The 16,156-nt window shown below is 41.2% G+C and overlaps 1 protein-coding gene across 2 annotated transcripts in view; it reads right to left on the bottom strand.

The window, feature by feature from the left end:
- Positions 1–7,506: 7,506 nt before the first annotated feature.
- LOC122548867 (protein APCDD1-like) overlaps positions 7,507–16,156 on the bottom strand; it is a 43,950-nt gene continuing 35,300 nt past the window's right edge. For both annotated transcript variants that reach the window (XM_043687755.1, XM_043687754.1), the window contains exons 4-5: positions 11,415–11,736; positions 7,507–8,761 (exon numbers count right to left, since the gene is read on the bottom strand). In XM_043687755.1, the coding sequence (XP_043543690.1) occupies positions 8,313–8,761; positions 11,415–11,736 (771 nt within the window). In that variant the 3' untranslated portion in view covers positions 7,507–8,312. The remainder of the gene's footprint in view (positions 8,762–11,414; positions 11,737–16,156) is intronic.

The following is a 16,156-nucleotide window of genomic DNA, read 5'->3' as shown; positions in this document are numbered from 1 at the left end:
TTCCTTTTGATGAGAAGCTCCACTGCTCTTGTCATCCAAGGTTCCTTTATCTTACCCCTTCTTGCCTGTCTCAGAGGGACATATTTATTCATCACTCTCAATAACTGTTCCCTTAAACAGTCTCCACATGTCTATAGTGCCTTTACCATGGAACAATTGCTCCCAATCCATGCTTCCTAACTCATGTCTAATCGCATCATAGTTTCCTCTTCCCAATTAAATATCCTCCCATTTTGCCTAATCCTCTCCTTCTCCATAGCTATGTAGAATGTGAGGCAGTTGTGGTCACTATCTCCAAAATGCTCTCCCAACACAGGATCTAATACTAGGCAATGCAATGCTTCAAACAATATTCCAAGAAGAAAAGCAACGTTGTTTCTTTTGCTTCGTAAAGGTAATTGATCATAAAATGCCAAACATGAAGTTAACATTGTTTAGTTCTGTTAACTGTATTCCAGGGTAGCAGTCCTCAGTGTTAACAGGGCCAAGACCACAATAGTCTTAATTTGGAGGTGCTGGTTTTGGACTGGGGTGTACACAGTTTAAAAATCACACAACACCAGGTTATAGTCCAACAGGTTTATTTGGAAGCACTAGCTTTCTGAGCGCTGCTCCTTCATCAGGTAGTTGTGATGAACCATCTGATGAAGGAGCAGCGCTCCAAAACCTAGTGCTTCCAAATAAACCTGTTGGACTATAACCTGGTGTTGTGTGATTTTTAACAATAGTCTTAGGCTTCATCATCTGTACTTTGCTTTATTCTAAACATACATTCCGTACTGTAATCAGAATTTGTTTGCTTTGTTTTTAGTCCAAAGAAAAGGAATTCCATTATCTTAACAGCATTTCAACCACATGATTGTTTTCCCTTCGCTTCAGCATGAAGGCAGGCTGTGATCTTACAAAGTCAGATTCATTCAGGGTAACTCAAAGGAGCTTGTGTTATTTCTAAAGACTGAGAAAGCTGAGGGGAAATTATATGCCTTCTCCCAAAGAAAAGGTATTGCCATATTGGGTAGTACCTAGGCCCTGGATATTCTTTCCTTGAATAAGATGCAAGGAAGGGCTTTCTTGTGATGCAGTGTAGTGTCCATACCCCAGAACTGAGAGGCCCAGTTTCATTTCCCACCTGCTCCTGAGGTGTGTAATAATATCTCTGCACAAGTTGATTTAAACAAAAGCCTGAAGGAAAGATATAAGATACAGGGTCCAAGTTCCCTCCCTCCTCTCTTCGATGACTGTATTACTGCCATTTCCTACTCTCACTGTGAGCTGGACGATATCATGGATTTTCCTTTCAAACTTCTTGACTTCACAGAATGTATCTCCAGTTCTTCCAAAGTATTCCTTGACTTTTCTGTCACTTTTTTTTTAAGGGGGGAGGTGGTGGTGGATGAGGAATAAGCAAACAATTAATCTTCGCCATAAGTCTGCTACATATGACGAGAGGTTGAGTAGGTTAGGATTGATTTCATTAGAAAAAAGGAGATTGAGGGGGAACCTGATTGAGGTTTACAAAATCATGAAGGGTAAAGACAGGGTAGATAGAGATAAGCTTTTTCCCAGGGTGAGAGATTCAGTAACAAGAGGTTGCACGTTCAAGGTGAGAGGTGAAATGTTTAAGGGGGATACACGTGGAAAGTACTTTACAGAAAGGGTGGTAGGTGCCTAGAATGCATTGTCAACAGAGGTAGTAGAGGCAGGCACAGTAGATTCAGTTAAGGTGGGTCTGGACAGATGCATGAGTAGGTGAGGAGCAGAGGGATACAGATGCTTAGGAATTGGGTGACAGGTTTAGACAGTGGATTTGGATCGGCTCAGGCTTGGAGGGCCGAAGAGCCTGTTCCTGGGCTGTAAATTTTCTTTGGTCTTTGTTCTTTGTACCTTGATGACACTCCTCAGATTCTGCTTCCTGTAAGGACTATATTTCATTCGTCAGACTTTTGGTCTCGGTTGCATTTATTTGGAAAGTGCAGTCTTCCTTACCTGGGAAAAACACGAAGGACAAAGAGAGTCCAAATAAAGAGTTTAGCAAATGTTTTTGGAACAGTTTCTAGAGGTCCATTCTGGAAAAAAGACTAGATCTTGTCTTAAAATTGATACATAGGATGTGGGCATCATGGGTTAGGTGAGCATTTATTGACCATCACTAACTGCCCTGACGATAGTTAAAGAGTCAATCATATTGCTGTGGGCCTGAAGTCACATGGAGGCCAGACTAGGTAAGGATTACATCTTTCTATTCCAGATTTCTAGTGAATTCCAAACCCAGATCCAGAAAACACTAGCCTTCACTTCTGGATTACTACCTTGCAGTAGTATCACCAGGTATTATGCAGTGAGAAAGGTTTAATTAATGACCACATAGCAAAGGTACCCTAGGTATCAGTGATCATAAAATGATTGAACTTTACATCCAGCTAGAGTGAGGGAAGGGGGAGGGGCGGAGGCGGGGTCTGAGACTAATACTGAACAAATCATTGGCGCTGTAGACTGACAAGATCCAAGGTTCTAATGGATTTCATCCTCAGGTCTTCACAAGTGGCTTTAAAAAGTGAGATGGTTGATGTTTATGTTTCAATTTTCCAAAATTCCCTAGATTTGCACAAGTTTCTGTAAGATAGAATGGAGCAGCATAGGAACATGTCTGCAAACCTCTAATCTCTGCCTGTTGGTGTGTCTGTGTGAATGTCTGTCAAACTTTGCTGTTGTTTCTGCTTCTACCAACCACCAAGCACTTACCACCCTCTGCGTCAAAACAAACTTGCCTCGCACATTTCCTTTCGACCTATTACCCTTGTATTTGACATTTCCACCATCAAATGACCCAATCCATGCCTCTCGTAATTTTATAATAAAAAACAAAGAACAGTACAGCAAAGGAACAGGCCCTTCGGCCCACCAAGGCTGTGCTGATTCATGATGCTTTGCGAAACTAAAAGCCTTCTGCCTCTGCACAATCTGTATCTCTCTATTCCCTGCCTGTTCATACACCACTAAAGATGCTTCTTAAGTGTTGTTATTGTATCCACTTTCACCACCACTGTTGGCAGTGCATTCCAGGCACTTACCAGCCTCTGTGTTAAAAAGAAAACTTGCTCTCATATCTCCTTTAAACCTTTTCCCTTTTACCTTAAACCTATGTCCCCAAGTAATTGACATTTCTACCCTGTGGAAAAGACTCTGACTATCCATTCTATCCACGCCTCTCATTGTTTTGTAAACTTCCAATAAGTAGCCTCTCGGCCTCTGACGTTCAAGTGAAAATAAACCTCAGGCACGCCACTTTCCAGACAGGGACCTGGATGGTCCAGAGGACGGTTATCACTCTTCCCAGGATCAGCACAGGAGCTTGCCTGAGGTTACCACCCTGGTGTGGTCTCAGCCATCTGGAGGAACACCTAGCACTATAGGAAGGTGGTCAATCACCTTTCTGGCACTGTCAGGGTAAATGCCATCAATCTCTCTTCATACCTAATACCTTCCAGACCTGAAAACATCTTGGTAAACCATTTCTGTACCCTCCCCAAAGCCTCCACATCCTTCTGGTAGTGTGATCACCAGAACTGTACACACAATGCCAAACGTATGCCAACCGTAGCCCAAGTAAAATTCTATAAAGCTGCAATATGACTTGCCAATTCCTGCATTCTGCCATGACAGCCATGGGTGAGGTGCCAGAAGACTGGAGGTTGGTTAATGTGGCGCCGTTACTTAAGAAAGGCTGTCAGGAAAGGTCAGGCCTGATGAGTTTTCTCACGTCACACCCACTTCATTGACTACCAACCTGGCTCTCTCTGAATCCAGCTGGATTCTCCCATTGTACAGCTGGGATGGGCCAGCTCCTTGGCACTGGCACCATCTTTAAAAGGTATTTGTGCTCCTGGTCAATCACTGCCAGTCCACAGCTTACCGACACGGTTCCTGATATTTTCCCTAGGCATGTGGAGAAGGGAAAACTGGCACGCCACTTTCCAGACAGGGACCTGGATGGTCCAGAGGATGGTTATCACTCTTCCCAGGATCAGCACAGGAGCTTGCCTGAGGTTACCACCCTGGTGTGGTCTCAGCCATCTGGAGGAACACCTAGCACTATAGGAAGGTGGTCAATCACCTTTCTGGCACTGTCAGGGTAATTGCCATCAATATTTCTCCAGTACCTCACATCCAGGTTATCTGACAGCCTCAAACTGAAGGGTATCTTGACTTGATCGAAGACTGCTCACTTTTGTTTTTGTGAGCTGGCCGTGTGGTTGAAGCATATACAAAGGCTGTTGTTACATAGACTGCTGGCACATGGTGCTGGGGCTGAGATAACCACAGTGCTGTGCTGTACATCAACATGTTCATCTTCTGACAACCAAGACAAGCTTCCTGGCTTTGTGTCTGTGCTAAAAGCGAAGGTAAGACAGAAACTCTGTGACTGGATGAGACTCTGTAAGATCCCCCCTCAGTCTCCTATGCTTTAAAGAGAATAGTCTCAGTTTATCCAACATCTCCCTATAACTCAGTCCCTTGAGTCCCGGCAACATCCTTTGCCCTCTTCCACTCGATTAAAACCTATCACACATCTCTAATGTCTCCCCGAACTGAAACATTAACCCTGAGACTCCCTTCGCAAAGGCTGCCAGACCTGCTGAGTGTTTTCAGCATTTTTGGCTTTTGATGGATGAGTTGGTACTACGATGGGATAACGCTGAAACTGTTAATGCAGCTTTGCAAGTTGGCAATTACATTCGAATATTGAAAGCTGAAGCAAGAATTAATCGAACGTGTTGTTGTAATTTTGTGCTGAAAAGATTTAAAAAAAATTTCAAATGATTTGCAGTATCTTTAGTCTTCTCCGGCAGTCCCTTAGTGATGGTGATGTGCTTCTACTTCCAGCATTTGGGTTGGCAAGTCCAAGCGAATCCCAGGCCAGGCTGGCACGGAGGCAGCAAAGTCCAGAGGCCAGGCTCTTGGGGACCCAAGTGAGACCTGGAGGGTTTGAAGCCAGCGTGGTTTAGAGACTTGGCCCCGGTGGTCTGAAGGCTGGCATGGACTTAGTGAAAAGACTAAAAATTGAGTCCTTTATAAAAAGAAAACTTCTTTATTCTTTATTCTTATGCTGAACTTTTATTAGTAATTCTTTCAAGTCTGTAACACATACTTAAGTATTCTGTACCTAGGTACCCTGTACATAAGATGGCACCAAAGTGGCGACAATACAAACTTTTCACTGCACTCATTCGATGCATGTGACAATAAAAGCTAATTCGAATTCAAATTCAGGAGCTTGGTTCTGTGGTGGCTGTGGAGTAACAGACTCTGCTGTCTCTGGGAAAGGTGGTGTTTGAGGCGGCTGTGTAGGATGCCTTGGATTGTGCGCGCTCTTTCTGTCACTTGCATTTGGTCTTCACGTGCTCCACTCAGTGAAGCTCAAAGTGGTTGGTATCTTTGCTGATGCTTCTTCAATTTGTGTGTTGTACGGCAAGCAATTCCCATGTGTGGCCGCACGGTGGCTCGGTGGTTAGCACTGCTGCCTCAGCACCAGGTACCCCGTTTCAAATCTAGCCTCGGGGAGCCTGTCTGTGTGGAGTTTGCACGTTCTCCCCGTGTCTGCGTGGGTTTCTGCTGGGTTCTCCGGTTTCCTCCCACAATCCAAAGATGTGTAGCTTAGGTGGATTGGCCATGCTAAATTACCCATAATGTTCAGGGATGTGCAGGCTAGCTAAATTAGCCATGGGAGATGAAGGGGTTCTGGATGAAATGCTTTTCAGAGGACGGTGTGAATTCGATTGACTGAATAGCCTGCTTCCACAATGTAGGGATTCTATGTCTAGATTGATGGGGATGTCACCTTGCTTAGGGAGATTTTCAGGGTGTTCTTGTAGCATTTTCTCATCTCTCCAAGAAATCACTTATTTCTGTGGAGCTCTGAGTTGACCACTTGCTTAGGGAGCCTTGCTTATTGGACACATGGACAATGTGGCCTGCCCACTGCAGTCAGTTATACATGACTAGTACTTCAACACCGGGGATATTGGCCTGGGGAAGAGAATGCTTGCACTGGTGCCATAGGATTTTCAGGAGTTTGTCAAGGCAGTGCTGGGGATAACTCTCCAGGGATTTGAGGTAAAGTAAGGCTTTACTAGAGTAATGGATGAGGACATTGAGGGGATTGCCTTCTGCAGAATGGGGATCAAAAAAATTAAGACACACAAAATTCTTAAGGAGCTTGGCAGGGTAAATTCTGAGAGGATGATTCCCTCACTCTGGCGTCCAGAATCAAGGATCATAATCTTGGAATAAAGAGTTGGCCATTTAGTTTTAAAATGACAACTGTGAATTTCTATCGTATTCGGTCATTGTAAATATGAAAACGTTTTGACATTGAGTGAATGGGGATTTGGGATAATGCAGGAAGCTGTAGGGTAAGACAAGATATGATCACAATGGATAGTAAAACAATCTCAAAGTAACATGGGGAATGTGAAGTTACATATTTCAGCAGGAATTATAGAGAAGCTAAATATTATTTAAATTTAAATAGACTACAGAAAGTTATGGAACAGGCGGATTTGAGTAGCCTTGTTGTACCTGAATCACAAAAAGCGAGTATCCAAATTCAGAGGGTAATAGGGAAAGCAATTGGAATGTTTGCTTTCAATTCAAAGGGAATGAAATGGAAAAGTTGGGAAGTTTTGCTCAGACTATACAAGGCACTGGTCAGACCATACCTAGAATACTGTGAACAGTTAGGAGCCCCCTTACCTCAGGTGAGATATGCTAGCATTGGAGGCAGTCTGGGGGAGGTTCACGAGGCTGATACCAGGTAGGGAGGAACTGTCTTATGATGAAAGGTTGAGTAGGTTAGGCCTGTACTCAAAGGAGTTGAGAGGAATGAGAGACACCCTTATTGAAACATACAAGCCTCTTAGGGGACTTGTCAGGGTAGATAAGTAAAGGTTGTTTCCCCTTCTAGGAAAATCTAGACCACAATCTCAGAATAAGAGCTCACCCATTTAAGGCGGAGAAAGGGAGAAATTTCTTCTCTCAGTGGGTAGTAAATCTATAGAATTATTTATCACAGAGCTGAGAGGCTGGGTCATCAAGTATGTTCAAGGCTGATAGAGAGAGATTTTTAATCAGGGAGTGAATCAAGATTATGGGGAAAAGGCAGGAAAGTGAAGTTGAGAATTATCAGATCTCTTTGAATGGCAGAGCTGATGTGATAGGCTGAATGGCCTTCCTTTACTCCTGTCTCTGGTCTTATGGACGGAATGGTCTACTCTCACACCGCTTACTATTATCTTATGTCATTATTACAAGGTTTTCCAATGAATTGTCATAAATTAAATATGATTTCAATAATATTCTCAATGGTGTAATTATGAAATATCATTTGCAATTTAAGAACAGCATCAGGCACATTGATTTGACCTGAAGCATTTTTGTGATTTCTGTTGAAATGTTGTAGAAAGAGAGAACAGTGAAATAGACAAGAATTTTTAAATCAAACAGGAGTTAATCAACATTATAATGATTTACTTATATAATTGCCGAAAGGCACTTCTCAAAAATATGTGATTTCTAAAAATCGTAAGAAAATTAATGATGCCAGAAGTTAAAACCAGACTATAAAAACAATATCTGGTGGCTTGATATATAAATAATGTCACCTACACCTAAGTTTTTAACAAAGTAACTGATAAACAAGTGCCACACTTAACCCACAGCAGAAATATTATTTGTAGAAATGATACAAATATTGACTTGTATTAATGTAAAGAAAAATAAAATGTAAAAGCAGTATTTTCTTAATTGTTACCTTAATTAATGCCATTTTGTTTTACTGCTGTTCCTGTTTAAGGAATACAATAGTTTCTTTCTAACTTTTACCAATAGTTCATTTTTACAACTCCAGATCTTGTACATTGAAATAATTGACTCAAATATACAAAAACTAGTTCAATTTACCAATACAAATATCCTCTCGAGTTACCTGAAGCGTATAGGCATTGGGAGGAGAATGCCACAGATGACACTAGCTTGAATATACTTGGCAAACTATGTACATTTTTACAGTGCGTGCCAGATAAAATCTTCTACTGTAATAAAGTGCTATTACGGTTGTGCAGTAGATGCTACTTGTTCCATGTCTGAAATTGACTGGAGAGAGTTCAATGTGGAAAACCATCAAAGTGATGCCTTCAAATGGAGGAACAGTACTTCAGCATTGAAGTGCATCAAATAAATGAACTGTCTGCATGGAGAAAGTAATCCTAGTCAGAGTTTTCCATCATAGAGACCATAGGAAGACGAGCTTGTGCTTAGCTGAAGATATGCTTGATCATTGAATGCAATGCACAAATACACAGTAATACAACAGAGTGCTCATTTATCTTGGATCCATTGTTGGTTGATCTGGTTTGTTTGCCATCTTCTACTGATTCATCAAATCCCACTGTAGCTGCAGCACATTGAACTAAAGGGGCCTGATAAGATGTAGCCCTCTTCTCTGGCCTGTCCGGACTGGATCCATCACTAGGTCTTTGTCCATTGAACAGCAAGTATCGACCTTTAGCATCTTGCTCCATTTTAAAGAGTTCATACTCTGTGTGAGGGAGGCGTATCCCTAGAGCCACACAGCCGTTGGTGTGAGTGACATCCTGCTCCACTCCCACATGCCAGGAACCCTCAGCACCACATGCATTTCCATTGAAGACATTCAAGAGAGATGCAGTAGCAGCATCCATTGGTGTTACCTTCATGTGGTTCACTGGAACGAAATTTGAGAACATTACACAAAACAGTCAATAAAAGTATACCATCTACATTTGCTCAGTGAAGAGTTATTAACAGATACCGTTATTAATGTTGAGAAGGTTTGCAGGTTTCAATGTGTTTTCTGATTCCAAAGGGAGGGGATTGCAACAATTAGAAAATGTCCCATTTCGGGCCTCTACTTTCAGACTCAGAAGGTTCCAGGGTACAGTTCATATCATTTGATGTTAGAATTATCTTTACTACAACAATAGAGATTAATTTACCCAGTGAAGCGCGATGCTTTTAAATGTGACTTTAGTTTTCCTCTACTATTATTTTATTGCATACGCATAGGAATTCAAGACAGGCTGAAGCAGAATGGTAATGTTACTAGACTAGCAATCCCTGAGGTCTAGGCTAATGTTCAGGTGCATTGTTTCAAATCCCACCATGCAATTTTGTACCTGTACCCAAGATGGTGCCAGGAATTGTAACTTTGTATACTTTTCACTGTACCCTTGTATCCCTGTACTTGAGTACAAGTGCAATAAACGTAATTCTAATTAATATATCTTGGTTATAAAGCTCGCCTTAATGGTTACAATGGAACCAATGTCATAAAACCTGATCTGTTTCATTAATATTCTTCAGGGAAGGAAATCTGCTATCCTTAGCCGGCCTCCATGTGACTCCAGACCCCAGAAATGTGGTTGACTCTTAAATGCCTTGCAATTTTCAAACAAGCATTCAGTTCAATTAAGGATGAGCAGCCGATGCTGGTCTTACCAAAGATGCCCACATCCCATGACAAACTGAAGAACGAAAATGCATACATTTACTCTGTGCACAAAGGACTCTCGAACTAATAGACAAACTATGGGGGAATAAAGCAACGTCTAGCAGTATAGCTTAGCTCTGCTTAACAACACATTTTACAGCTAACATTGTGTACACACCTCCCGTGATTTTTGTTTTGACTGGCACGGGTATACATGTGGCAAATTGGATCCATGAAGAAGCCCTGTGACATACTCATCATGATAATCATTCTACTACCGTATATAGACAGACATTCTACAATTCATCACTTGCAGGAATATTCTTTGTTGTCCAGTGCAAAAGGCTTCTCCACAGCTCCAAGATGTATACTTGTTTACTCAAAGACCAGATCAGTAAATTTTCACAAGCCGCCGAATGAAACAATTTAACAAGCCTAAAGAGTAGCAGCTGGATTTGGTGAAGCATGTGGGAGAAAGGTCAGGGACAATTCTGCCAGGGAAAAGGGGCTGTCCATCAGCTGGTGATTTAGTTGCTGATGAAATTGTAGTGGGCATCGCCCCATCCCACCACATTCAAACCTCCCCAGCAGGAACGTTTATAATGCAGTTCACAGCGCCTATTTCAAATATAGTATTTAAAGCTACGGTCGAAAAACAAAAGTGTTAAGTAGTGGAGTTGACCATGTTGTGCACATAATCTTAGCATTTGTGAAATCATTTTACACTTTAAGTAGCAGGATTATAATAAAGTTTGGGAGTGGTTTGAATTGTAAGAATAGGAATTCATCTGGAAAGGGCCACTTGGACATGTCACAAACTATGAATACATTTTGCTTCCAGTAACTAAATGCCTGCATTGTGAGATAAAGTAAAAGCCAGCCATTCTATTGCTCTGTTAGATTGAATGCCAGCTACAGTAGATTTTTGGCAGCCCCTCTATATGCCGATCATGCACGCTTAACCATTCACAATGCAACGTTAGCATTGTTATGGCATGCTGCAATCTTCAGCCTTGTGCTGTTGGACACGGGTACAATGCGTTGTTAGCCATTGGATAAGATGAAGTTATGTTTACAGTCTCTTTGCTCAAGGTGAAAGCGTGATTTCAGGACTATCTTTAAGTGACCAGAAAGAGAAAATCGAGGGAAATGTATTAAGCAGCCCAGTGAAATATTTCAGAATTGTTCAGAGAAACAGTTTGAAATTTTCTTCAAAGACTTTCTTCATTGTTCATAAAACCACATGAAAATGAGAGAAATATTTTGGCTAACATCACAAACAATTGAATAACATTTTAAGTTTCTGCGGGAAGGGCAATGTGAATCATGGAATCCCTACAATATGAAAGAGGCCATTTAGCTCGTGTTTGCACTGACCTTCCTGCTCAGACCCACCCATCCCTGTATTTCCCATGGCCAATCCACACATCTCTGGACTGTGGGAGGAAACTGAAACACCTGGCAGAAACGCACATAAGACATAGAGAGAACATACAAACTCTACACAGACAGTCATCTAAGGCTGGAATCAACCCTGGTCCCTGGAGCTGTGAGTCAGTAGTGCTAACCACTGAGCCACCTTGTTACCCTTCAATGTGCTTTGTGGATGACCCATGGCAGGAGAATTAGGGCAGGACAATTGAAGACATGGTGCCACTTACAAGCAGTGCATATGATGTGCACTCTGCAAGGTTTATCTACATCTGTTTAACATCTTTATAACTACATTGCTGAAGAGTTGAACAGTTAATGGCTATTTCAAATAGTATGAATGTGGAAACTAAGCGCAGTCTGTTTTGGGGATGTGATGCTCAAGGACAGAAGAAATGATTCCTATAACTGAATAAGGGTCACAATTAGAACTATTAATCAATCATTTTGATATTACCTTTGAACACAAACTCTGTTCCTCCCATCACTTTAGTTGAAGGGATGCCTCGGCTGTAACGGCCCTTGGCGTAGATGGTGAATGTTGGATGCTTGCACACAGGGTCCGAGAAATGGTAGTAATGCCCTTCCCAGGTGTTGTTGTTGTCATGGAAGATGAAGTGCCGGGTGAGGAAGAGCACCTCCGGCCGGACCTCACACCGTTGGCTCGCCCATTGGCCGTGCAGTCCTACAGTCAGGTCTGCCTTCGGAGGTAGAATGGGAGGGTGATGCTCGTCTGATCGGTAGATTATTCGACAGGCCATGCACGAATGATCGTGGTTCTGAAAATGACATAAGGTAGCAATTCTAAATGACAAATTATCAAATTAGATAGTATTGGGGCTTAACTTTAGTCAATGCATATTTCATTACTACTTTACAACTTTAGCAGACTTACAAAAGCTATAGAACAAATACCGCAAATTTAATACTCAGCTCATTGACTTTTAGACTAAGTTAATAAATCTGCATGTTAACCAAAGAGGGACTCAATAAAATACTTCGCACAAAATTCTTGTTTTAAATTCAGTAAATGCAGTTGTTTGATTTACTGTCTCATTTTTACAGTAGTGCCCAGTCTGATTACTTTGTCAAAGAGACTTTGAGTATTGGTACATTTATTTGACGATGGATCATTAGTTACAAAACTATCAGACAACAAAACTTTTGTGCATTTTATGTAGGTATGAAATACTCTCCTCATAATGCAAGAACTGTATTAATTCCACCTGACCCAAATCAAACCAGGTTCATACCATTGAGCACAAAACTCAAGACTACCCCACCAATGCAGCACTGATAGAGTGCGATACTTTCAGAGAGACACCACATTTCAGATGAGGCCTTTCACTGAAACTTACCTGCCTGCTCAGGTGGATGTGAAAGATCGAATGGCACCATTTTGGAAAAGAGCAAGGGAATCCTTATTCCCCAAACACTCACAAAAACAGATTACCAAGTCATCACCGTATTGTACTTTGTGGGTGCTTTCTGTGTGCAAATTGACTTCCAGAGATCTTACATTATGACACACTGTTACAAATGTGAGGTTTTACAAGATGGTCGTGTTTTAAACTCTTGTTTTAATTAAAAGTAAAGTGGAGCTTGTAACCTCCATTTATCTCTGCACAGAGATAAACTAAAGAGATCTAGTTAGCATGGGGATGGCCAGGGGGAAGGGGCTGTACAGTTGGGCAGGAGAGGAAACCGACTAAATTCCTATTGAAACCTAAGGACCAAATTTAACATCCAAATGTAAAGGGACATTGCTTACTTACTGACTCTCAAAAGAGGAAGTGAGGAGTGCAGATGCAGGAGAAATTCGACAGGTGTGGCACTGGAAAAGCACAGCAGGTCAGGCAGCATCCGAGGAGCACAAGAGACAAAGCCTGGGTACAGAGAGAAGAAGGGTCTCAGAAGAAGAGGAAGGAGCAGAATATAGAAAGCATAGATGTTGGAAACAGCCAGGGAATGCTCTCGTGTCTGTTAGTCACCAGGAAGAATGCAGGTAGGAGAATGTTCTCTGGTCAAAGAGACAGAATCCAAAGAAATTTAAGAAGACTGAAAGATTCATCCTTGGAGAAGGCAAGGAGAAGGAATCATCTGCAGGGGATTGCTGTTGGTAATTGGTTTGAGTCTGTGAAGTGTGGAAAGTGGGTCCATCAGAAGCTATGAGTAACTTTGGAATGTTTCCTGTAATGACTACAATCTGCAAAGAGTGCAGTATAATATAGGTTTTTGATCATGTTACCAAGTTGTGGAGGGGACACTGTTTGGACACTATTATTTCTCTTAGAGATGCACAGCATGGAAATAGACCCTTCGGTCCAACTCGTCCATGCTGACTAGATATCCCAACCCAATCTAGTCCCACCTGCCAGCACCCGGTCCATATCCCTCCAAACCCTTCCTATTCATATACCTATCCAGATGCCTTTTAAATGTTGTAATTGTACTAGCCTCCACCACTTCCTCTGGCAGCTCATTCCATACACGTACCACCCTCTACATGAAAATATTGCCCCTTATATCTTTCCCCCCTCACCCTAAATCTATGCCTTCTAGTTCTGGACTCTCCCGCCCCAGGGAAAAGACCTTGTCTATTTACACTATCCATGCCCCTCATGATTTAATAAATCTCTATATAAGGCCTCCGATGCTCCAGGGAAAACAGCCCCAGCCTGTTCAGCCTCTCCCCATAGTTCAAATCCCCCAACCGTGGCAATATCCTTGTACATCTTTTCTAAATCCTTTCAAGTTTCACAACATCTTTCCGATAGGAAGGAGACCAGAATTGCATGCAATATTCCAACAGTGGCCTAACCAATGTCCTGTACAGTCGCAACATAACCTCCCAACTCCTGTACTCAATACTCTGACCCATAAACAAAAGCATACCAAACGCCTTCTTCACTATCCTATCTACCTGTGACTCCACTTTCAAGGAACTATGAAGCTGCACTCCAAGGTCTCCTTGTTCAGCAACACTCCCTAGGACCTTAACATTAAATGTATAAGTCCTGCTAAGATTTGCTTTCCCAAAATGCAGCACCTCCCAGTTATCTAAATTAAACTCCATCTGCCACTCCTTAGCCCATTGGCCCATCTGGTCAAGATCCCGTTATAATCCACTATTTCTTGCCTACTGATTAGTGTCATTTTCAGTGTGTTTTTTTACTGTGAAACCTTCAATGTAAAATATTTTCATGTGGCCCTTTGAGTCAGTCAAGTGTAATTCACATCACTGTAAAAGGTTTCTGTCTCTATAGGGATTGTAACAATACTTACACCAATAATACTTCACCAACTGTAAAGTGCTTTGAGGTGTTTGGTGATCATGAAAGGTGTGATATGTATGGACTTTTTTTATTATCTCAGGAGGACTTAAATAGTCAAAGTAAAAGAAAATCAATCCAGTTTACTTATATTCAAAGTTGATTTAGTCTAAAAATTGAATTACCCATCAAGTTGAATTAAAATTTATTTGTATTAAATCTGCCTGTACTGCAAGTGAAACAAAGCTTTTCACTGTACGTAGATATTTATGACCAGAATAAATCAATTCAAATATATTAAAATACTCCAGGTAGCCATTTTAAGCACAACTTTAAATTGTCTAGTAATTCAAATAAAGTTTTTATAATAACTGTGGTAGATGACAGACTGAAAATAGCTTTGGCTGAATCATCACCACCTGCTTCCATGTTGATAGACTGTGGGAAACAGCAAGAATCTCAGACTTTAAAGAACCATTTTTCTTATCTTTATTTCTGAGTAAAGACTTTTTTTTGTGAACGCATGTTTATATGAAACATTTTATCACAAGAGCTTGTCTCAAAATGAGATCTGGGAGTGAGTTAGCAGTCTATGTACATAAGTCATAGTTTGCCAAGTTCCAGGCTCATTAAAAGCAGGACTTTTAAAAGTTTGTTTGCCAGATAATGTCATTAGATTCACATGAGAATTTATGATGCCAGCTGGTTCATCCTCTCCCTTTCCTTTGATGAACTCAGGGTTTCCCATCAGTTTGCCCTCTCTTCTGCTCCATTTCCTGTATGCCATGATCTGTTATAATAATCCACCTCAGGCTCTCAAAACATTCAGCAACTTCCTACACCATGGACAAAGTACAATCTTCTCTGAACTCAGCAGATTTTAATCTTATTTATCCTTGGATGGAGCCGCAGACATTTGAATCATTGAGTAATTGAAGTTAAGCAGTAACTAAAACAAAACAGTTTGGGAACCTATGATCTAATTTCTTCTCATGCCTACATAGATGCTGAAAAGCAATGCTAAGAAAAATCCTATCTCATTGCTCCATGTAATAACAGGGTTGCTAACTTCTTTAAAATAGGAGTTAAACCTTCCAGTAAGTAACCAGAGAGACAGTTTGGCTAAAACTGTTTGGCTAAAATTTCTGCTATTTTATGGGATCACTTTGGATGAGATTTTATTCAAAATACATCCAATTACTGGTTATTAAAATGGAACATGTGGTTTCCTTCTGTCTCTTGTGAGTATAAGGTAACATGGCCTTTCTTTACCTTGAAGCTTCCACCTTTTCCTTTCTTGCTAATTGTATTCTTGATCTTATCCTCTCATTAGATCTGTCGTGGCACATCTACATCTTCACAAAATTGTCCTCAATGAGACCTGAGTTCCTTTTCCATGTCAAAGATTTGTTTTCTTAAACAACTCTTAATCTGCTATTGAGTCCAATTGAACAATATACACAAAAACCTGCTGGTCATTTTCTGGAACATTGGACGAACATTGCTGCTACAGGAAACTGATCTAGTTTGCTGATGACCGACTTGTTCGTCTGACAATGGGAACCAAACTGATAATTCTGCTTTCTCTCCACAGATGCTGCCAGACCTGCTGAGTTTTTCCAGCATTTGCTGTTTTTCTCTGAGATGATTTATTCACCTCTTCAGCCATCTATTCTTGAGCAGTTTTTTTTTTTGCTTATCTCTCCTGAAGTTTGTATGTTCATTCTGTAAATGTAAATGTCGGTAGTGGGTGTGCAGCTCCGTTCACATCTGGAGACTATCAGAACCAGACCAATGCTATCTCGAAATAAAAACCAAACCAACTGCGGATGCTGTTCATCAGAAACAAAAACAGAAGTTGCTGGAGAAGATCTATGCTATCTCTATTCACAGCTGTAAAAACTCGCTTTTCAGCAGGGGCAAGAAG

The sequence above is a fragment of the Chiloscyllium plagiosum genome, chromosome 4 (assembly GCF_004010195.1).
Source record: "Chiloscyllium plagiosum isolate BGI_BamShark_2017 chromosome 4, ASM401019v2, whole genome shotgun sequence".
In the NCBI taxonomy this organism is placed as follows: Eukaryota; Metazoa; Chordata; class Chondrichthyes; order Orectolobiformes; family Hemiscylliidae; genus Chiloscyllium; species Chiloscyllium plagiosum.
The sequence above is the reverse complement of the archived record's forward strand: the minus strand, read 5'-3'. Positions and strand labels throughout refer to the sequence as shown.